Here is a 23,457-nt window from a genome sequence, read left to right on the forward strand (position 1 = left end):
AATATTCCTTAAGTCATAAAGGTGGAGTGTGTTCTTTTCAACTGGGAAAAAAAAATTGAATTTCAGATCTATTTAGGTCCAATAAAATACAAATAAAAAACAAAAACAATTTTGATTAGATCAAATCACATTTACTGCATTCTAACTAGCTATGTTATGGTGAAATTTTTTTGCACCTTAATGGTATATTGGCCATTTAAGCTATGAAAACTCTGCCATTCCAGCTCCAAAAACATATTTGAGTTTTTCTCAACACCAAACACATTTTTTCATTTTTTAAACTTTGTTGAGTTTATAACATTTTACCTTCTTTTTTCCTTTATTAAGAAGGTGAGTTGCGTTCTATTCTGCCTGAGAAAAAAGAATATTGAATTTCAGTTTTAATCAAGTATAAGGTAAAACATATTTGATAAGATCTAATCACATTTACTATTAGTTTTCTTACATAGCGGTAAAAAGAAGGCACCTCGATAACACAATGAGTTAATGACCATAACACCCTTGTAAGTTGTAAGCATGTAAGGCTATGTTTAGTTCACCTGAAATTTTCTGATCTGAACTTATCTGATCTGAACTTATTTTTTCTGATCTGATCTGATCTGATCTGAACTAATCTGATAACAAGATATTATCTTTTAGATTTTTCTCAATATATAAGAAAAAATATAGTCATGTGGGGTCTTGTTTGAATCGTCTCAATGAGTACTTCATTAATATTCAATTATTATAATTTTTACTAATATGTAATGAAAAATATAGTAATTTTTAAATATAAGCATGATCTGAACTTATTTTTTCTGATCTGATCTGATTAGATCTGAAATAAGCAAAAATAAGGTGAACTGAACATAGCCTAAGTTGTAAGTTGTTTTTTACAAAGTACAAAGAAGGGGAGAGGGATTCAAACCTATGACTTATCATTTATAAAACACAGCACCTCAATCTTAACCAATAGGCCAAGACATCATGGTAACTTGTAACTTGTAACTTGTAACTTGTAACTTGTAACATCTCCTCTGGAGTCTTGGCCTCCCTCCATTGCTTAGATACCTTGATGGCTTGATGCAGTAAAAGAAGTTGCGAGTTGCCTCACAAGTCACACTCACACTCACCACTCACAGTGAGAGCGCGCCATAGATAGCCATGGCCGCCGAGCTACGAGAGCTCCGCCATTCCAGCTCTCTCGGAAGCAGGTCTTCTTCCTCCCCTCGCAAAAACCCTCAACAACAACAACAGCAACAACAACAACAACAACGAGACGACGACGTTTCTCCCCTTCTCTCCGATCCCATATCACGTGACCACCGACCACCCTTCTTCTTCTGGTCTCACCATTTATTCTCCGAAGATTCTAGGGGTTCTTCTTCTCCTTCAAAGTTGTCCCTTTTCTTGATCATCTTTCTTGTTGTTGCTGGATTTGTCTCCGTTTCTTCCCTCATTCGTCGTTTGGTATGTTGTTCTATTTTCATTGCCTTAAGTTTCGATTTCATTTTCTGGGTTCTTAAATTTGCTGCTTTAATTTCCCAATTTCGGTATGTTAATCTTTTTTACATTTGATGGGTGCTTGAGATTTGGTTTTCATTTTCCTGGCTGTAAGAGATTTCTATTTGTAGTGATTACTTGTTTCCCAGTTTCATGAACTGGGTCCGTGTTACCTAATTCGCTAAACCCCGTGAACTGCGATCCGGAAAAAGCGAAATGTTGTAGGCAGGTGGTGTACTTTTGGACTAATTTATCAAAATTAGATAGCAAATTGCATTCTCGTACTGACATTGTACCATGAAATAGGTAATACTGAACTGGTTAAATTAGTGATCTAGATCATCGCAATTACTAGAACATTATTGATGGTATAGCTAGATTTGGGTGGTTAATTTTGATAATGGTTTGTTTATTCACGGTTTTGATTCTGATTTCTAAGTTATCCAGGTTTTGTAGCTTATAATCCTTTTTATTTTGGATACGAGGATTCTTGTTTGAGTTTGGAAGAATTGAAAATCTTTTAACTGTAAATGCTAGTTTTTAGTGGTTGTTGGTGGTGATAAGGTTTTCATTTGGAAGTTTAATTTTGTGTCTTTCATTGTTGATTGTCAGAATGCACCATACTTATGCCAGAAAGATGGCCTTACTCTTCAGTGTCCTCGGGTAAGCTTTGTGTACATTTTTCATATGATGTAGCTTCCTTCACCTTGTTTTCTTTCTTGTTGATCTGTTATGTATTGTTAGATGTAATTTCTGTTTAAAATACAGGTCAAAGAGCCGCCTTCACTCTGGGAGAATCCGTATTCAGCCATTACATCTTGGAAACCTTGTGCGGAACGTCGTAGTAATGGCATATCAGGTAAATCATAGAAATTAATTTGCAAAAAAAAAATGTCAAGCCTTTTCTGCTTGTTGAGTCTGTAAATTCAGCTATAATTTGGAATGTGAAGTCCTTTGCAATGCTATGTATGTAAATTTATATATTCGCATTTGCTTCAGTAGTTTTTGTTAGGTTGGACTTATTTGTCATTTTATACTATTGGTTATCCAATCGAAGCAATGTGTCCTCATAGTTCTTACAAGAGCTCCCTTTTTTCCACTTATATGTGGCGGTAATTTTTGTTTTAGGCTTACCGCCCTTTAACTCCACCTATGAGAATATTTCACATGCCAAATCTTATGTGGGATAGATCCACCTTTGGTTAAACTGGACTGACGTATTTCCTTTTAACACTGGAAGCATTTTCCAAGTTCATTTCTTTTCCAATCTGATATTATCGATGATGCTTGCAGATCCTCCTGCAGAGAATGAAACAAATGGATATATATTTATACACGCGGAAGGTGGTCTAAATCAACAAAGGATTGCTGTATGGCTCTTGTTCTTCTCTCATACATCATTTTAAAGACTTTTTTAGCAATAATTTTTTTGTTTTTTTTTTCTGTTTACTGCCGATTGACTTCTCTTGTATTATGTATTTGATTTGTCAAATGGAAGAATGAATCATACAATGGGAAAAAAAGCTAGGATTTTTGGTTTCTAAAGCTGGTATTAGATACATTAACATTTAATTCATTGTGGAAATATATGCATTTGTAGAGCTGCTATACGGTCCTTCACCTTTATTCTGCCTTCTACTTTCATCTATGTTTTTCTACTATTATCGGTGTTTATCAGAATACCTGAACGTTTGTCCTTTTTTTTCTTCTATTATTGCTAAATAGAAATTTACTTAAGATGTATCATTTTTTTGTGTAGATATGCAATGCAGTGGGCGTGGCCAAAATTTTGAATGCTACACTTATATTGCCAGTGTTGAAGCAAGACCAGATCTGGAAAGACCAAACGTGAGACACCTTATTCACATCTTTACTTTCTGAGGCTCTGTAGTATCTGCTTTTAAGAAACTGATCTTGTCATTATATGGTAGCTGCTTCCCCTTTCTTCTGCTCAAAAACCTTAAATCATTTAGTAATTCCAAGTTGGTATAAAACTATATTACTGGTAGGCTTAGTAAGAGTTGTTGAAATGCACCCTGTCTATTTTCAGTCTTCATCTACATAGTTCCTGGTATGGGTGTCTAATGACAGTATTCAGTTAGCTTGTTCAGTTCTGTTTCAGAGCTTTAAGGGCGTTGCTATTTGCTATCCTAATGAGTAATGACCCTCATGGTGTTTTCCTAAGGAGAAATTCATATGACATATTCACCTTTTTTGTATTTTGCAGGAAATTTGAAGACATTTTTGATGTTGATCATTTCATCGACTACTTAAAGGATGATGTGCCAATCATTCGTGATATTCCAGAGTGGTTCACAGACAAATCAGAGTTGTTTACAAGCATAAGGTTGGATTGCCTCCTTAATATAATATTGGTGAAGTTTCTTTTTTTCTTGTCCAAATAGAAAAGCCTTCTTCAGGAGGCAGTCACTTTCCAGTGCAAGAAGACTGCGTAGTTCAATTTTCAGAAAGCTCCCTTCTGTATGTTATGTCCATGGAAGTGCTCATCTTGTCTATGGCTCTATATCAGGGTTAAAGGGGCCCAATTGTTATGTAGTGTAGGGTTTTGCTCTTCCTCAATACATAGGCTTATAAGCTATTGGCGGATCCAAGGATTTATATATGGGGGACGAATAGAGACTCATTTACTAAAGACTAACTAACATCTAAATCATTAATTCATTCCACCATATGACACTTTATTCTCCACATTATATTTGCACTTATGTTGGGAAAATAAGTTTGGATAAGTTAAGTTCAGGGATAGATAAGTTAAATTCAAGGCTAATAAGGGCTAAGCAAGTTCAATTCAGAACTACAAAAGTTCAGAGAAGGGCCAATAGATTCAAATATGTTATGTTCAAGGCTAATAAATCCAGATAGGCTAAGATAAGCTCGTATAAGTTAAGATAAGTTCATTTAAGTGAAATTTAGGTGAAGAGAACACACTCTTATTAATTTTTGTGCGTGCACTATCCGACAACGATAAAAAGAAGGGTAACAATTAACCATGTAATTGATCTGTTTTGAGTAAATTAACCAAATTGTTAAGTTAAATGGTTCAATTCATTTATCTTAGCACATAAAAGGCTGTCAATAATTAGACTTTTTAGGTTTTGTAATATAGTTAACTGCTTTTATAAGTTGATGGTTACACTTTCTCTATACATACTACTCAAAATCTTATTGTTATTTAAGTTAATGATGATACTTATGCTATACAGTAACTAAGTGTACTGTGTATGTGTACATAACGCATATAAAGATTATTGAATTACTATTTATGTTGAAAGTTGGAAGTATATTGATGAATGTACCCAATTAAAGATTAACAGATTTGGAATTTCCCGTTTTGTAATTTTTCAATCACTCTAAAAGTTTAGATATTTAACAATTAATGTTGAGTTGAAGATTTCTGTTAAAAGGAATTGATATATAACTCATATAAACAATTTAAATTCCAAATGCTATGGCTGTCAGGATTTGGGAGGAAGAAGGAACAAATTGTTGCTAAGATGGCTTGAACCTGGAACCTCATGCATTCTCAGGGGCCTCATTTCTCAGCTTTAGTTACCATCAGGATTCAAGCACATTTTTTTCTTTTTTCCTGGGATTGGGGGTGTATGTATCCCTTTATACCCCTTGGGTTTGCCACTGCTTTAAGCACAAAGTACTTGGTCAGACATTTTTTCCATTCCCGACCTGGAGTAGGTCCTTGATTATATGCTCAACTGACTGGTTGAGTTGCTTAAGCCTTCTGGCTTTAGGTCAACAGTAACCTACGACATGACTGGCTCTCATATTGATTTGCATTGTACATTGGATTTTAGAAATTTTAGAAATCTAAGACCAACATGAATGACACATTTGATTGCTGTCATGTATTCTTAAAGAACCAAATATGAGGATATTTATCTTTATTTGGCTAATTTGTGATCATACTTCAGAAACTGCGAACAATCTATTTTGCATGGTTTCTGTGTTATTATAGACAAAGGTCATGCTTCAGTTTTGGGCCTCCCAGCAAGCTTAAGATCAATGTGAGTAGGTTGGAATGTGGTCCTTTGAAGTTTGTGGCAAAATCCATGATAAATACAAGAAGCTCTAGAAGTTTTCACAGTCATAGGGAGTCCTTATGATATTGTAGAATTCTGGTGCTTTCATGGAATAAATCTATTGTGAAATGGCTTTAAACATCAATTATTAGTAAAAAATTCCGTTTCCTGCTCCAAAATTATCAAAGCAAGAGTTTTATGTATGAGCCAAAGCCAGAAAGGGAGAATTAAAAAATATTCTTGGGGAGATCAGAGTGAATATGCTCTCCAACTTCTCCCTAGGAGATGTGATTATTTGATAAGGCTGCTATAGATATTGGACATTGAAGTAGGCTGAATTTTTCATACACGTATTGATCTTGCAGTTCCTGGAATTTGGTGTGTACTGTTAGGAGTGTTGGTGACGGCAATTTGCACGCTGTCTAACACCTGACAAGCAGGGAACCTATTTGTAAATTTGGAACATGTTGAATGTTTAGACTGTTCCAATATACTTCCTCTGTTTTTTTTTAGTGCACCATGTCGTTTTTCACACTTGCTGAGACGTTCTTTTACATGATACAAGAAAGAGAATTGGTAAAAACAAACGGAAAGAAACAAAAATTGTCATTTAAAAAATGGAAAAGCTATATCATACTCAGAAAACTACAAATGTGGGGCCTGCAACTTTTTTTTACTTATTGAGCAGCTTACCACTGGACTGACACCAATAAGGGAAGATAACATCAAAACTCGGGATTATTCTGTAACAAAAGTTACTTGGGATTAATGGTGGCAAATGACTCGAACTTGAGATTATTTTGACAATTTTTCCTATCTCTAATTGCGTATATGTTAATATTATAAAAATTGATATTTGGAATCCTTGCATTAAGACGAATCTAATAAGACCCCACTTGACTATGGTTTTTCTTATATAACGATGTGAGACAGCATAACAAAGTTGGTTGATGAATAGTGCCAAAAACGAATGGTGCGATTAAATAAAAAACAGAGGAAGTACTATGTTCTTGTATCATATTGTTCAATTGCAATCTGATATTAATGCCCTTCAGTTAAATACTGCCACCAAGTTAACAAACTCTCCCTGTCATAATGAGAATCTTCTAAGCCTATGCTCACACATTAAGGAGAGTTCAGTTATGGCGTTGATATTAAAAACTGACAAGTAATCCATTCTTATTTAAAATTTAGTAGTGATGGTGTATAGATTTTTTCAGTGATAAATAATATGGATCAAGAGAAGAAAGTTAGGGGGCGTTTGGTTCACAAAGGGGAAAGGGTAAGGGTTTAAGAAACGGAAACAAGGAGAATGGAAAGGCAAACCCTTAAATTTACTATGTTGTTTGTTTAAGATATCTAAGGAAAACCTTAATTTATCACCACCTCTCCCCCTCCACCATCACCACCACCACACTTTTACTTCAAAACAAAATCACTTTGTTGCCACCCCACCCCTTCTTTCGCCGCCTCCCCACCACCGTCCTCTCCTTTCACGCGCCTCCTCACGCATTCTTCTTTAGGCGTTGCTTCCCCACCCTTCTCCTTCTTCGGCGTCGTTGTCGCTGCCCCACCCCCTTCTCCTCTTCGACGTCGTTGTCGCTGCCCCACCCCTTCTCCTTCCTTCGACGTCGTGTTTCTCCCCACCCCTTCTCCTTCCTTCGACATTGTTGCCCACCCTTCCTTGTTTCGCGTTTGGTTTCGGTTAGGGTAGTGGGTGGTTTTCGGGTTTGGTGTGGTAGGGTTTTCGAGAATATGGGTGAATTTTGGATGGTGGTGTGTTTTCGGGTGTATGGTGTGTTTTCGGGAATGTGGGTTTTCGGGTTTGGGGTGGTTTTCTGGTTTGGAGTGGGTGAATCTCCGGCAGGTGGTTGGCGTGGGTTTGTGTCGGCGGTGGGCGTGGTTTTGGTGGTGAGGGTGGCCAGAGAGGTGTGTCGGCAGGGTAGTGGGCGGTGGTTGTGTGGTGGTTTATGGTTGGGGTGGTTGTTGTAGTGTTGGGGTGTTGGTCAATCATTAGTCAAAGTGACCATGGAGTAAGGAGGGAAAGGGTAAGTGAAACTTGGGGGGTGTGGGTAATGGAAGTAGAGAGTTTGGGGAAGGGAAGGGTAAAGGAATGATTAAAATGTGCTAACAAACAACAAGTAAGGGAATCAACCTATTTGTTTCCCTTACCCTTTCCTAAAAACCTCAAACCAAACGCCCCCTTAAGTCATAAGTAGACACTTAGTTTTAGAATGGATGTAGATTACCTGATAATTGACAAGCTGGAGTATATCTGTACATGTAATGACAATTGTTAGTAAGTTATTATTGGAATTCGTGTTTTTAAAGGAATTTAATGTAGGAGCACGATATTTTCTCTCGTTTGTTAGGATCTCTCTCTTTCTAAGCATGATATCCATCTTTGTCCTAGCTCTTCAATGGATAGTTCCTCATTTCTTCCTCTTGTCGCTCTAAATATCATTCCATTGGCAGAAACATTGGATTCTTGTCATTTCTATATGCTCCTTATTTATTAGTTTTATTTGGTAAAAAATTAATAATATTGGCTCTCTGGGATTTGTTAATGGATGATAGGCGCACGGTAAAGAACATTCCAAAGTATGCTTCAGCCCAGTTCTATATCGACAACGTTCTGCCTCGAATCAAAGAGAAGAAGATAATGGCCCTAAAACCTTTTGTTGATAGACTCGGGTAAGTTGTAGCTGATGTTGATCTGTATCCTACAGAAAGACAAACATCATTCCTCATATGAAGTCTCCATTTTCCTTTTTCAGGTATGACAATGTTCCTCGAGAAATCAACAGACTGAGGTGCAGGGTGAACTATCATGCTCTGAAATTTCTTCCTGAGATTGAGCAGATGGCTGATCAACTAGCTTCGAGAATGAGAAACCGTACAGCAAATTCAAATCCATACATGTACAAATCTTAACTATGGAGGAAGAGTTGTCAATGCGACATTTTAATTACCATTTGCTCTGTTGTAATGTTTTTTTTTTTTTTTGAGCAGGGCCCTTCATCTTAGATTTGAGAAAGGGATGGTCGGTTTATCTTTCTGTGATTTCGTTGGGACCAGAGAGGAGAAAGCCAAAATGGCAGAGTACAGGAAAAAGGAATGGCCAAGGCGTTATAAGGTGCTTTGAAGTAAAACTTATCTTTTTATCTGATGGATTCTCATATCTCCTGATCATGTAGTTGTGAACATTATCACTTACAAAGATATAATGCTTAATATATTTAGTTTAGTTTCTCATGAGAATGTTTATTGCAGAATGGTTCCCATCTATGGCAATTATCTCTGCAGAAGCGGAAAGAAGGTCGATGCCCACTTGAACCTGGGGAAGTGGCTGTGATTCTCCGTGCTATGGGCTATCCGAAAGAGACCCAAATATATGTTGCGTCTGGGCAGGTTTATGGGGGACAAAATCGGATGGCACCACTCAAGAACATGTTCCCCAATCTGGTGAGTTATTTCGCTCTGTTGCGCACACTCTCGGAAAACCTTCATGTGTATGTGCTAATTAATAGCTATTGCAAAAGTGGAGCTGATCAAAGAAGTTCCATTGGTGTTGAAATGATGTGCTCCTTTCTGAACATACCTTTATACAAGAGTATCTGCATTATTGTCTTATCTTTTGGAGTGGCAATGATGGGAAGCTTAATGTTACTATTCACTATGTCATTTGACTCATTTCGATTCTTCACTTTATTGTAAGTACCTATGTAGGTACTAGACACTCTGATCCAAACAGTGCAGGTGAACATGGACTTATTTTGAACCACATATTGGTAGTCAAAATATATAGGCCGGGGGGGGGGGGGGGGGGGGGGAAGTTATGCGATCTATGCTCATAATTAGGCTTGAGATAAGTATATTAACAAGAACTAAGCAAACGATTCAACCTAGAATGTAAATGTGTGTTTCTTATGTGATAGACATGCAAAGTCTTGGAATCAGTGAAATGTTTCATAACACTTTGTGTCTAACATGTCTTGTATATTTTCCCTGGCATGATACACACTCGGATATGCACCTGCACCCGACACCATTTTTAGTTGTGTCTGGGTGACATAGTTATACAAAGTTATATGGTCTTCACATTGAGTGATTACTAAAACAAAGTAATTGTATAATATAAATATGGATTTTGCATTCTAAACAATCAATGAAATTTATAGTTGCCTTGGCTATTGTTTGTCTAAATCATTGATGAAACTGTTTTAAATTTCTTCTGCAGGTAACGAAGGAGGAATTGGCAAGTAAGGAGGAGTTGGATGGCTTCAGAAAGCATGTTACGAGCCTGGCAGCACTGGACTTCTTGGTTTGCTTGAAGTCTGATGTATTTGTGATGACCCATGGAGGCAACTTTGCTAAGCTCATCATTGGCTACAGGCGATACATGGGCCATAAGTTAAAGTCTATTAAAACCAGACAAATTCAATCTTTTGGGACCTTACATGGCTGGGCTACTTTTTTGAGATTGTATCACCACCAAACAAGGACAGGTTTGCCGGAGGAGACCTTCCCTAATTATGATCTATGGGAAAACCCTTTAACCCCTTGCATGTGTAAGGCATGAAGAATGCACATATATGGAATTGTTGAGTCATGTATCGTTTAGTAAAATATTTGGAGTGGCGATTAACCCAAGCAGAGGCCTCCAATCTCGAGATAGGTGTCGAGGAGTATCTGGCGGAATTGCTTTATCGGTTGCTCATTTTTACAGATTATGACGGTTATGGTCTCGAAGTTCGTACAGAAGTCAACATAATGTGGAGGTTGATAAACAATGCTCGGTTGAAGACAGGTTTTGGTCATCAACTATTTATGAAGCTTGATGTGGGGGGATGTCGTATGATTGTCCTTGTACTAACAATTAAACGATTATATCCTGTAAATTAAGTTGAATAGAAATACTATGATGCCACTGCAACTGTTATTAGATTACTAGCTCTTGGCTGATTCTGGTCTGTCAGCCTAGTATTCATCCAATTAGGCATTCGTAAATTGCAGGTTGGTTGCTAACTACATCAACTTGGGGAAGAAAAATTTGTGAGATTTTGGGCGACCATGAACTTTTGGACGAACGATCATGAGGAAAAGAAATGTGGATATTCAATGGTGTAGTAACGCGCTGGAGAATGTTGCACTTGCAATATTAAACAAATTAAAATGCAAAATCGACAAAGAATTTATTTCATGGTCTACAAATAACAACATTTACACTGGATCAAAAATTGATGGATCAAAGCATCTCAGATTCTCAATGGTCATGCTTATGCACCATAGGTTTTGATATTAGAGATGGAAGGGTTGAGTGAGGTGAAATCCTCTCCATTTTCCAAAAGAAATGGATTATCCATATCCTGAATTAATGTTTGGAAGGGGGAGAAATTGGAGGGAGTCTTTGGGATTTTTTTACTAGATTAAGTGTCATCTTAAGATAGAAAATGGGTGAAAAGAAATGGAGAAAAATTTAACACGGTTGAGTTGGTCATGGCTGGTGCAAGAGAGATTAGGAGGTCGATTTGGTCATGACAATGAAGAGAAAGAATTGTGTTTCAACATATCAAAAATAGTTGTCTATTTGTAGAGATTAAGAGCTATTGACACTTTTTTCAAATCTATACAAATATATTAAAAGGTGTGCTAGATTATGTCTATGCGCCATGTGTCACCCTCCTTCCACTAAAATTTTGTCATGTGTGTAATTAACCAGCAATAATTAAGATAATTATTATTTAATGAATATATATGCTTAAGTCTAAGCTCAAACCTTGACCTTAGGTAAAAGTTTCTAAAGACTCACCATCTAAGCTATCACCTTTTGTTTCGGGTAAAACTTGTATTAGGTGGGAATGATTGAGGTTAGGGTTGATGAAGGCCTGATGTTCGGAGACTATCGGGAGACCTGCACAGAGCGAGAGTTAGACTACCCCGGGGGTGGATTTGGGATCACCCCTCCGACGATCAAGTCAGTTGGAGTATATTAATTGGTGTTTGCCAAGTGTATTGTACAGGATTGCTTACCTTAATAAATGGGGATCTGCCCAGTATTTATAGGCGTTGAAAAGTGTGAAGATTGTCCCTGCCATGCTGGCACGAAATTTAAGGCAGGTGGGTCCCACTGGGGGGCCTCCATGCTTGCAAAGAGGGCTTAGAGTCTTGGATAGTCTAGTGGCTCATCAGATATAGTTGGGCACAAACACCTTTTGATGATTTATATTTCCACAAAATAATAATTATGTTTGGAAAGTAATGTGGCAGTCAAAGCCTACTTGCAACCAAGTTTATTATTTTTCTTATTTGTTTTTTATTTTCTTGCAGTTATCCCCTTGCTCCATATCCCTTTTCGAAAATCACCAAGATTGTTATTCCTATTAGTTCGTAATTAATGGGCTAGCGGTACAATTATACTTACTACTAATCGAACTTTAAAATTATTGTTCGAGAATACAGATTAAGAGATGGAGTTCAAAGACGCCCATAAGAAGGTCAATGAAATTGTTAATCTTAGCACAAATTTGCTGATTGCATACATAATTTAATTCGCTAATCACTCCTAAATCCGGTCAATATTATTGCATAAAGTTCAATTATCAATTCAATAATTGCATAATTAAGTTCTTAACTGAAATCTACCCCTCTCTCTATATGTATATGTAACTAATAGTTATGATAATTGTGTGATCTCCAAACTTGTGTCGTTCCTCTTCAAGAAGGTATTAGCTAATCTGGCATAATTGTTTTTGGTTTTTGGGATAAATGGAACTTTATAATTCTCTTTTGTTTTATTTAACTGATTTGTTTTCTCTTGTTTTTTTTTGTTAGAGGATTTCTCTAATCAATCAACTCTGCAAGGTAATATGTTCATCTTCTTCTCTTTTTCCTTTGGTATAAATTTAATAAGAACACACGTTTTCTCTTTTGCTTGTTTTCTAGATAGATTATACCTCAAGAGTTTCGAGTACATCAATTCACTTTTATGTTTATTGTACCGATGTTAGTGTGTGAACTACTCATGGAATAAAATGGATATGAAGCGTAATTCAATTTTGTCATATAGTGTTGGGTTCAACTTTGGATAGGTGGGTAAAGCAAGTCATGCAACTAAAAAGTTAAACTGATTATGACAAATAAAAAGTTATAATTATGTTAATCAATGACAATTTTGTTGTGAATTTGTGTTTAGTTGACCAATGTCAAAGTAATGATTATTGTTTTGACACGCACTTGATATTACAAACGAATGAAGGGAAATCACACGATAAATAATAAAAATAATAATTAAACCATACAAAAAATTAAACAATAGTCCTCCGGGACAATATTCTGACCACACACTAGTTGTATATTTTTAACAAAGTCCTTGTACTACTTGAATAGTAAATATTATGCTCTTCTCTCTACTCCAGAAATTGACACATTTCATTGGGTGCGAGGAATAAAGATACATTTGGTTGTGATTTGGGTCTAGCCATAGCCATATGTAATTCCAAGACCTTTTTTTTTTTTTTTTTTTTTTTTTTTTTTTGGTGAAAGTGAAGTTGCACAAAGTTGATAAACATGGTAGAAAATTTATTGCAATCCTTAGATAAATTGTTTAAACTATAATGGGGGTTAGTTGGAAAATACCTAATTACATTGGGGGGACATCCATATTCAGAACATGATGTTCTTACATAGCAACAACAACCGTAATCTGATTATCCTACACTTTTAATGATGATGAGGCTCATCTTCTGGAAGTAATGCCACAACTCTCTACAATCAATGACAATATCATCATATAAGCTCTCATAATGGTGGTCAGATTTACTACTATCCTCCCTTTTCTCCAATATGAACGTAGAGATATAAATCATATATCATATATGTATGATTTTTTCTTAAAATATACCTAGGAAGACGATTTATTATAAATTACTTAAAATACCCATATGGCCATATGAATTATGAAAATCCTGTGGGATGCTAAATAATTCTGCATAAAAAGAGTTAAGAGTAAAGCCTATATTCTGAAATTCCATTATCCATCTTAGATGGCTATCAACCTATTATGAGTATCACCTTCCACCTATCATATGTTTTTTTTACGAGCTACTTATCCTTAGTTGAAATGTCAATAAAGAAGCCATCTACATTTACATAAACATAATTGTAAATTTAAAAATATAATTATGTGACGACTTTATACCTTTTCGTATAACAAAATAAAAAAAGTTGGCACATTGGGTCCATAAAATTTTGAGTTTTGCATACTAGCTTGGTTTTTTCCCCTAAAAAAAAGTTTCGAATTTTGCACTTGCTTTATCATACCATTGATTCCATTTTACAAATTACTAACAATTTGGTCATTGGCAAAGAAAAAGTAATCCTTCCTACTTCAGCTGGAAAACGGTACAAAGTTAACAGAATCAACGACACTAATCCTTCTCAAAAACCACTTTACTCAAACTAATATTTACAATTCACAAATCTAAACACCCACTAATCTCATCAATCCTTCAACAATCCTTCAACAATCATAGCTGCACCTATTCAGGATTATTACCTCTCCAACTTTTTCAACCTACCAAAATTTCAATTTTTTTTTTTTACCACAGTAACATTGTAAACAGCAGATTGATGATTCAGGAATCACGATCATACTTAGCAGAACTGCTGAGAAATGAGAACATCAGGTCTCCCAACTTCTCCCGCCATTCTAATCAAGCTTTCTTGTGTATACCATGTCTGTGATGCTTCATCTTAGCCCTCTTCTCGTTCTTCGCCTTCCGATTCGCACTCTCCCAGTTCTCCTGCCACTCTCCAACCGTATGCGGTGGTGGTGGAGCACTCCAAATTGGCGACCAAATGTTAGGCGAGAGAAAATCGGAATGCGACCAATCTGGATACACCGGCGGAATCGAGTACTTAGTAGGAGAGAGAAAGTACAACGTCGGCGAAGGCGCAGGAATTCTCTCATCGTATGGAGAATGAGCATGAGTCGGCGGAACTGAAATTGAATTGAAGCTTCCTCCGGTGAATGCTACATCATGAGATACCGGAATCGCACTGATTTCCGACGAATAATCACTAATCGGCGACCAATTCTCTGGAATTCTTGGCCAGAAAACGTTATTTGGAACCGGAATTCCGTCAATCTTCGGTGAAAATGTCGGCATTACTCCAAATTCCGTTGGAAATGGAACAGTGTCTACAATTTCAGGCGAGTAAGCATTAATTGGCGCCGAAATTCCATCAATCTTCGGCGAAAATGCCGGAAAACCTACAATTTGCGGCGAGAAATCAACAGTTTTCGGCGGAAAACCTAAAATTTGCGGCGAGAAAGCGTCAATTGTAGGAGCAGGACTAGGAGATCGAATCGACGGCGGAACGAATATGGAATCAAGTCGGTGGAAGAATTCTTCGTTTGAGGAAACGAGAATTCCGTCGAGTCCATGAACGACGACTTCAGACCTCAAGTAAAGGTCAGGAGAAGAGACGCGAACTCCATCAATGGCGACGAATCGGCGACCAGAAGAAGTGACGAAGACGACATGGCCTGGCGCAAGAGTCTCAAGGTAAGGATTTGAGGAGAGAGAAACATTACGAAGCTCCGCAAACGTGAGTCGACGAGGAACGACATGGAAGCGAAGGGAGTGAACGTAGGTGAAGGCGTCAGTGGACATGTCGAGAGAGAAGAGTACGGAGTTTGGAGGTGCAAGAAAGGTGAATCCATGGCGGCCGACGCTATTGTTTACTGAGGTTGAGTTATATTTGTGAGAAAGGATTTGAATGGAGAGGTCAGAGACTGCGATGGAGTTACCGAAGAGGTCGAAGCCGTTAGCTTGGAGAGCGAAAATGGCGGATTCGAGATTGCGGAGAGAGAGGTCTGCTATGGAAGTTGATATGAGGAGAGAGAAAGTGAGGTAGAGGATGAGGCTGAGAGGATGGTTGGAGTTGTTTTTGTCTGCCATTGAAAAAGGGATTGAAGGTTGATGATGGAGGGAGAGGGAAAGTGAAGTTTTGAATAAGGAAAGGGAGGGATTTTATAGTCGGGCCTGATGTGATGTCTGAAGTTTGTTAAATTAGTTAGAAGATATTTTCAGATGTTTTCGGACATACATTTTGGAAGAAATGTGAGACCAATTGTCCTCAATATCCAAAAAAAAAAAAAAAAACTTAAATTGATCAGATTCACAATAACTAATTATATATACTAGGAGCAAAAAAACATTATGCATCAGGAGTCGTATGATATAATCAGTTTTCATTTCATAAAATCAAATTCTATTTGAAATAAGTAATTTTTGTATGATATAACCACCTTTTGCATGGTCAGGTTTTGTATGATATAGTCAGTTTTGTGATATAATCAGTTTCTATATGTTATAGTCAGATTTTTCTAATATATTCAGTTTTTGCTTGATATAGTTAGTTTGAGTTCACAATATTATTGTGAACCTAGTTAACCTAAGACTTTCTAGCTTAATATTTGTTTAATGTGGTTTGGGGTTTGGACTAGGGATGTCAGTGAGTGATGGACCCTAGCCAGATTCGTGGATCTAGATGATCTGGATCCTCAAATTTGGATCCATCGGATTCGGGCAGGATCTGGATTCTAATTTTAAAAATGAATTTTGATCGGGTCCTAAATTACTATACGGACGCGATTCTGTTTACATGTTTTTTAAAAGTTATTTTAAAATATATAATTAAAAGGGTAAAACTTAAAATCATTATTTATGCTTGGATTTGTTGTATCAAGGTTGGATGCTTGAATATTTCAACATCGACAAATGAAAATGCTAAATTCTTTAAAATCTTTATTATTGTAGGGTCGTTTCAAGAACATAAGTTAACATTCGTTTTGGACCTGGATTCATAGGATATATTTGATTTGGATCCTCAATTCTGTTACCCAACGAATTCGGGTCATATCTGTTATCCATGCCTAAAAAAACATATATGAATCTGGATTCTAAAGGATTCGGTCCATATCATACCTAGTGACATTCCTAGTTTGGACATGTAATCCAAGACAAATCAGGGAAAACCTAAATAAATTTTTTAATTGCAAGTTCTCCAATTTTTGGGTTCTTTCAAAAACAAAACAAACAAGTAAATAAATGAATATAGTGAACTATAGAATTACAATTAAAACTTCTCCAAATATTGGATTTTTTTCAAAAAGAAAAAACTAGAAATATCAATAAAGTGAACCAAAGAATTGAACTACATTTTTTTCTTTTAGTTCACCATTATCTAAAAACTTTTTTTGTTTTCGCCTTTAATTCGTACACGGGTGTACATAAAGCGATTTCATATAAGCAAAAATATTGAGAAGTTCCGTGTCCAGCTAATATATCTTCAATGTCATTACTTTATTATAAGTATATGATTATCGTACATGTTTATAACTTGAAGCAAGCACTGCGTGCATCTTAACCCACTTTATACTTCCTTTGTTTTTTAGATGCAACATTGACCTTAGGGTCCGTGTGATTCAACTAATTTATCTTATCTTATTTTATTTGATCCTATCTTATTTTATCTTATGTAAACTTATCTTATCTAAACTTATATTCCAGTGGATTGTGCTATCTAACACAGTTAATTCGTTTTATTCAACTTATTTTATCTTATCTGTACTTATCTTATGTTATGCTATTTTTTAAAAATAAGTTTAAATAAGTTGAACAAATTAAAACAAAGCCTTAATGGTGAGTGTGTGGATAAAAGTAATCAAATATTGCATTTAAGAAAAGAGGTAGTATCTATCTCTATTATATAAGCCAAGGGGAGCTATGGTGTCCCCTTTGAAAAGACTTTTTAACCCTTCATTCAATAAAAAATATTACTTATTAAGATTTCGAGATTTTCCTCAATCATAACCCATCCTGATTTAAAATATGTATATCAAAGGAAGTTCAAAGTAGCTAAAATAAACTTTCATAAAAATATGTGTAGTGAAAGAAAAAGTTTATGATTGAAGAACAAATGAACATAACTAAAGCAGTTTTCAAATCAATTACAAAACCAAAGACATAAAATATTAATTTTACCTAAACTTTTGAAATGCAATAACAATACCAACATCCATTAACAAGTAATAAAAATACCAAGAAACAACTTCTTCATCAAGTAATTTTTATATTTTATTTTTACACCACGTGATATTTAATTAGAACAATGATGATTGTAAATTACATCCATCAAAATTACATTTAAATGAAATTTAATAATAATTGTCAAAATAATTCACGCACACATCGCGTGCAAAGAAGGCTACTATACAAATATATTGATTGGTGTGCGTGATAATGTATACACATCACGTGGCACCTCTGTTACTCCACTTAGAATTCCCCGATGTGTACATGAGTCATGTTAATTAACAAAAGTAAAATTAGCTTGCAATAAGATTTGAACTCGTGCCCTCTCGCTATTATACATTACATAATTACCATCTCAACCAACTTTTAATTAATCATGCTTTAAATGTCCACATTATTATCTTTATACCTTTGAAATGTTGAGTTTTCCTTAATATATTTGAGAATGGAAAAAAAATGCATATCTCTATTATGTAAGGGAAGGAGGGAGCTACGGTGTCCCCCCGAATGAAGAGACTATTTTACCCATCCCCTTTCTAAATTACAAATTCACTTACAAACGAAAGGGGGCTTCAAACAAAAATACTAGAAACAAAATTATAACAATCACTCACAAGTCAAATAAAATCATAGAATTGCATAATTTACATTATACAAATCACTCAAATGAAGAAACTTTACAAAACTAAAAAGTTCACTTACAAAGTACAACCAATACACTACAACGTCAATACATACTCACAAAAATATTCACAATAATTTGACTTGAAATCAAAGTGTCCACTTTCTTCACAATCTATGAAGTAGTGTACTTAATTCAAAATCAACTTAAAAAATTATAATATTAAAAATCATGAATATATTCAATAAAATTTCTATTTTGTTTATAATATTTAACTTTGAAAAGTAAAAAAAAGACTGGTGGGAGACTTAAGTGATAGAGACTAATCATCAAAATTTTGCAACTAAAATCAATTATACTTCGTATGTCTAATGTTTAAAATTTGACTCTTATATCAAAGAAAATCGAATTTATGTCTCGAAAAAAATTGATGTACGGATCGCGTGCAAACACACATATAATAAAAAAAAGAAATAGAAAATGAATCTTATAAGATTTGATCCCATGACCTCAAGCTTTTACACGAAAGCCTTAACCACCAAACCAAGTAATGTTTGGTGTTATATTTATAAAGTAAAATATTAACTAATAATATATTATAATTACCCAAGATATAACCCGGGCCTAAAAACTAGTATATTATCAAAACGTGCTGGGAAGGATTAATGTATTAGATTATGTTTCGATTAACCAACTAACCTTATTTCCGTGGTGAATAAAAACATCTTCTAATTCCACACGTAATTTATAGTTTGAAGAATTTCATGATATTGTAATATAAAAGAACTAGTTTTAAATGAAGTAAATTCCTTTTAAAATTAACTTGCTTAATTGTTGGTTAACCAAATTTTGTATTAAATTTGAATTAATTTACAAAGAACAACTATTTTTGAAAGTACTTTTGATAAAATTGTAATCATATGCTATGGCTATTAAATACAAGCGGCCCCATTAAATATAGCTGAATTTAGTATTAAACTATATAAAATTTATTTATATTATTTCAATAATTTAATAAATAATTAATATGAAGTTACTACCTCCGTTTATCTTTCTTATTGTTATACTTTGACATTTTTCACTAATCATAAATTTTACTTTGACCATTATTTGTGATTTGTACATGAGAAAAAAAATATAGTCTTGTAGGATCTTGTTAGAATTGTCTTAATATGTGCTACTTTCGGTTCATAAGGATCCACCTTTTTAGATATTTTGCATTATTCACAAATTTCACTTTGACCATTGTTTGTGATATATACGTAAGTGAAAAAATAGTCATGTGAAATCTTGTTAGATTCTTTAGTATGTATTTTGCAAATGTCTACTTTTTATAATTTTTACCAATAAATAATTACATATAATAGTGTCTAAAGTTTTTGCATTATAATTGACACCAATTTAGAAAAGCACTCACTAATAAAAACGAGAGCACATCTCACTAAAAGTGAGTTCTCCCCAGCTGGCCTACAATTCCTTACCAAGGAATACTACCGTCATTTGCTGGCACTTTTTCATTGAGTTTCTCAGAGAAATAGACACCTGGGCCTCCGCATGCTCGCCGCCTGGATTCCCTCCTTTGCGTGGTAACTTCGTTCTAACTTTTTTCTTCCGCATGTATTTATAATTTAGCAGTAATTTTTCGTCCTCATTTACTCGGATCCATAAATTCACAGTTCCAAAAAGTTCATACTGTAGTTAATTCCACTCGAAACCTATATATTCCCAAAAACATGAGTTTCTCTACTACTCACAGGGGGTAGATGAGGGTGTGCAAGGAGCCCAATAGCACAGGGCCCCCAAAATTATAAAGGCCCCAAAATATATTATTTTGATAATTTTATTTCATATTTAAAGAAATTACCCTTGTTTCCCACCCTTAATAAATTTGTCAATGATTTATCTTTAGATTTTCAACTTTCTATCTTTAGAATTTTAACCTTCCATCTTTCTTTTTTATAAATTTAAGGGCCCAATTTTCATGTTAGAACCGGGGCCCCAAGATCTTCAAGACGGCCCTGACTACTCAAACTAGTAACAGTGAAAACTTACCAGTTCGTTCAGTTCATAAAAGGATGGGTGTCTTCATCCAAAACCCACCCTCCCAACCTCCACGCTTACCAAATATTGAATGGACATATTCAGTGGTTGGGCGTTTCTTTGATTTCGCACCCTCAAACACGAGTTTTATAACTAATATTGTTAACAACCACTGGATTACTAGAGGGTCTATTCGGATTTTACGCACTGGAGATTACTTTATCTTTGAATGTCAAGATCCGCGTGATTGTGATGCAATTCTTAATCGTCATACATCGGTTATCGACGGTAAGCTTATGACCTTCCGCTCTAGTTTTGCAAACCAGGTTCCCTCTAGTATAAACTTTAGTTTAGCAACCATCTGGGTTCGCATTCATAACTTGCCCTGGAGGTTTTTGGAACATGAATGGACAGCCAAAATTTTATCCCATGTGGGAGTGGTCGAGGTTGTTGAAGATACTGGACCCGGTTTGCCGCACGAAGCTTTCCTTCGTGCAAAAATACTCGTGGATTTAACGCGTCCACTTATCCCAGGATGTTTTATGCCTCTTGATGATGGTCAGGTTGTGTGGGTGTATTTTCGCTATGAGGGGGTGTTTAAATTCTGTAAACAGTGTGGGTGCGTAGGTCACCACACGGGGCATTGTCCCATGTCGGCGTACGATGTTCACCACCTTATTCATCGACGTTTTTCGGAATTCGAGCATGATGGGTTGACTCTAATGTTTGGCCCTATCGAGACACCACTATACACAAATCTTATACGTGGTTTGCCGGATAGGTTTGTTTACAGGAATGCTCGTGTGGATTTAACGAGATTTGTGCCTGCCCATGACCCGTACGTTTTTGGTGAAAGGCATGTTTAGGTCCGCGTGGTGGACTCCAGTTCTGACGAGGAGGAGGGGGAGTTTGGTGTCCATGATGGGGGGGGGGGGGCTGAACCACCTAATCTGCCATCACAACCCAATAATCCATCATTCCATGAATCGGACGCCCATACAAACCCTCCTATGTACTACTCGAGGGGGTCGGTTGATAGTGTCAACCAAACCACCTCCCCTCGTGAAGTGCTCGCATCCCCAGGAAGAAGGTTTGGTACAGACGAAGTTATTTATGGCCAGGCGAGCCAACCTGGGCCACAGTCAGGTGATGAGGTTCGGCCGTCTCATTTTGAGGATCATGATCCTACACCACAGGGTGTAAATGCCGGGAACGCTGGACGAAATCCGAGGGTCCGGCCTCCTTTTCTTCACTTGGGTATTACAACGAGACCACCGCGAACATTTCGAGTTTCGGTTCCGATGGACGACTCTCAATGTAATGCAAGTCTACCTGGGGAGGAAGTTGTGGATCGCCACTCTCCTCATATCCCTGGCCCTTCTCTTGTTAGCATGCCTCATAATCACAATGGGACTCTCGAAGCAATAGTTCAGCAAGGTTGGTTACATATTGGACCTCCTCACTCATTGGATCAAAGAGAGGAATTCCATGGTTCGCAAAGTGAGAAACTATGCACACTATTGCCTAAGGTTCATTCTGCATCTATTACATGTCTTTATGCAGGGAAAAAATGAAGAGTTGGTACTTTGATTCGGAGTGCATCCCTCGACGGCTTCGAGGAGGCTTTTGTTATATCGGCTTCACCACGTAAACGGGCTAAATGGAAACGCCTAGAGTAATGGGAGGCAAAAGGCAGGTTTAATATGGCACACCCCTTTGCATCTGCTGGCTTCCGAGCAAAGGCCCTCACTGACCTATCCATGGCTAGAACCATGGAAGTTGAACCAGGCGATGAAGTCATGTCGTATGTGTCCAACAAACGAGCGGCAGCAACCTCTGCTCCTATGCCGACGGGGAAATGGATCTTCAAACGAATTCGTGGCAACGGGGAAGCTTCCACGTCATCAGACCCTACCGCAGATAACATGGATCGACGTTTCTCTCTAATGGTTAAAATGTCCGACGAAGTTACTAGGGTTGTGTTTGACCCAGATCAGTCACCGACGTGTCCATGAATATCTTATCGGGGTTTGAACTCCAGAGATGCCCCGATAATTCTGTATATACTCTGGTTAACCTCTACAGTACGTCCGATGTTTTTGTTCTTGCAGGAAACAAAATGTACTGTTACTCATGTACAGGGTTTGCTTCATAGTACTAGGCCTGCTAGTGTAGTTGGGGTTGATGCTCTAGGTTCTAGTGGAGGAGTGGTAGTTTTTTGTTGGGCTCCTTATAATGTTGTTATACTTCGTTCCATGTGTAACTATGTCATTTGTAAAATTTCAGCGAATAATGGAATGATCTGGTAAGTTTTGTTTTTGTACGGGGAACCGAATCAACCATTAAGGCCACCACTATGGAATCACCTCTTCGAGCTCCTATCTCCTTATCCCGATTTCCTAATTATTGGTGACATCAACCAACTAGACCATTACGGTGACAAATTAGGTGGGGCTGCGATTATTAGAGGGTGGGAGGAATTTACAAATTGGAAACACGACTTATGTTTACAGGATATCCCCTTTTGTAGGACCCTGGTTTACTTGGACTAACAACAGAGATGGCGAGTAGTTAATTATGGAACGCCTTGACCGAGCCTACGCATCACCAGACTGGTTAGACAAATACCCTCTGAGCTATATTAAACATCTTCCAATTATTCACTCTGACCATTCAGCGATCTTCTACCGAACGGCCACCACCAATTGTTCGCAAGAGACCATATCAGTTCGAAAACTGGTGCCTAGGCCACTCCGACTTACCTAGTATCATTGACTCTGTTTGACAAATTCCGATTCAGGGTTCTCCCATGTATTGTTTTACCAAACATCTCTCACTAATTAGAAAAGAGATTAAACTATGGTGTTTGTATCATAAGGTGATTTGGGGTATTGATTGGAAGAATCTTTCTGCACAGCTGACCGACTCTGCTGTCAATATAGCTACTATTCCTCAGGGCAACGCGTTCATGAATCATCGTCATCAAGAGTTGGATAAGGCTACTCTAGCCTATTCTTATTGGTCACAATGATCCAAAGACAAGTACATTCAGGATGGTGAAAGCTCTACAAAATTCTTTTTTAACAGGATGAAACAGAAACAACGCTCTGCTTACATTTATCTCCTGAAAAATGCGGAGGGTGAATGGATGGAC

General features: G+C 36.6%; 3 protein-coding genes across 3 annotated transcripts; 2 read left to right on the forward strand and 1 right to left on the reverse strand.

The window, feature by feature from the left end:
* Positions 1-1,015: 1,015 nt before the first annotated feature.
* On the forward strand, positions 1,016-10,490 carry LOC104897156 (hypothetical protein). The gene is made up of 11 exons (XM_010683982.4): positions 1,016-1,449; positions 2,095-2,145; positions 2,251-2,341; positions 2,776-2,852; positions 3,242-3,330; positions 3,710-3,829; positions 8,115-8,231; positions 8,315-8,458; positions 8,550-8,673; positions 8,811-9,002; positions 9,778-10,490. Exons 1-11 carry the CDS (start codon positions 1,144-1,146, stop codon positions 10,117-10,119), a joined length of 1,653 nt encoding a protein of 550 aa, XP_010682284.3. The 5' UTR covers positions 1,016-1,143; the 3' UTR covers positions 10,120-10,490.
* Positions 10,491-13,868: 3,378 nt separating this feature from the next.
* LOC104897155 (hypothetical protein) lies at positions 13,869-15,784 on the reverse strand. The gene has a single exon (XM_010683981.4). The coding sequence runs from the start codon at positions 15,500-15,502 to the stop codon at positions 14,252-14,254; it is 1,251 nt and encodes a 416-aa protein (XP_010682283.2). The 5' UTR covers positions 15,503-15,784; the 3' UTR covers positions 13,869-14,251.
* Positions 15,785-20,338: 4,554 nt separating this feature from the next.
* LOC125498536 (uncharacterized) lies at positions 20,339-21,169 on the forward strand. The gene has a single exon (XM_048646763.1). It carries the CDS (start codon positions 20,339-20,341, stop codon positions 21,167-21,169), a length of 831 nt encoding a protein of 276 aa, XP_048502720.1.
* Positions 21,170-23,457: the final 2,288 nt, after the last annotated feature.

Source organism: Beta vulgaris, chromosome 6 (assembly GCF_026745355.1).
Source record: "Beta vulgaris subsp. vulgaris cultivar EL10 chromosome 6, EL10.2, whole genome shotgun sequence".
Classification (NCBI taxonomy): Eukaryota; Viridiplantae; Streptophyta; class Magnoliopsida; order Caryophyllales; family Amaranthaceae; genus Beta; species Beta vulgaris.

What these genes read in the sequence shown, in the direction of transcription:
- LOC104897156 (XM_010683982.4), top strand. Translation starts at nt 1,144, where the DNA reads ATGGCCGCCGAGCTACGAGAGCTCCGCCATTCCAGCTCTCTCGGAAGC. An exon ending in CCTTTTGTTGATAGACTCGG is followed by an intron (nt 8,232 to 8,314) that starts GTAAGTTGTAGC and finishes TTCCTTTTTCAG; the next exon opens with GTATGACAATGTTCCTCGAG. An exon ending in AATGGCCAAGGCGTTATAAG is followed by an intron (nt 8,674 to 8,810) that starts GTGCTTTGAAGT and finishes TGTTTATTGCAG; the next exon opens with AATGGTTCCCATCTATGGCA.
- LOC104897155 (XM_010683981.4), bottom strand. Translation starts at nt 15,502, where the DNA reads ATGGCAGACAAAAACAACTCCAACCATCCTCTCAGCCTCATCCTCTAC.
- LOC125498536 (XM_048646763.1), top strand. Translation starts at nt 20,339, where the DNA reads ATGGGTGTCTTCATCCAAAACCCACCCTCCCAACCTCCACGCTTACCA.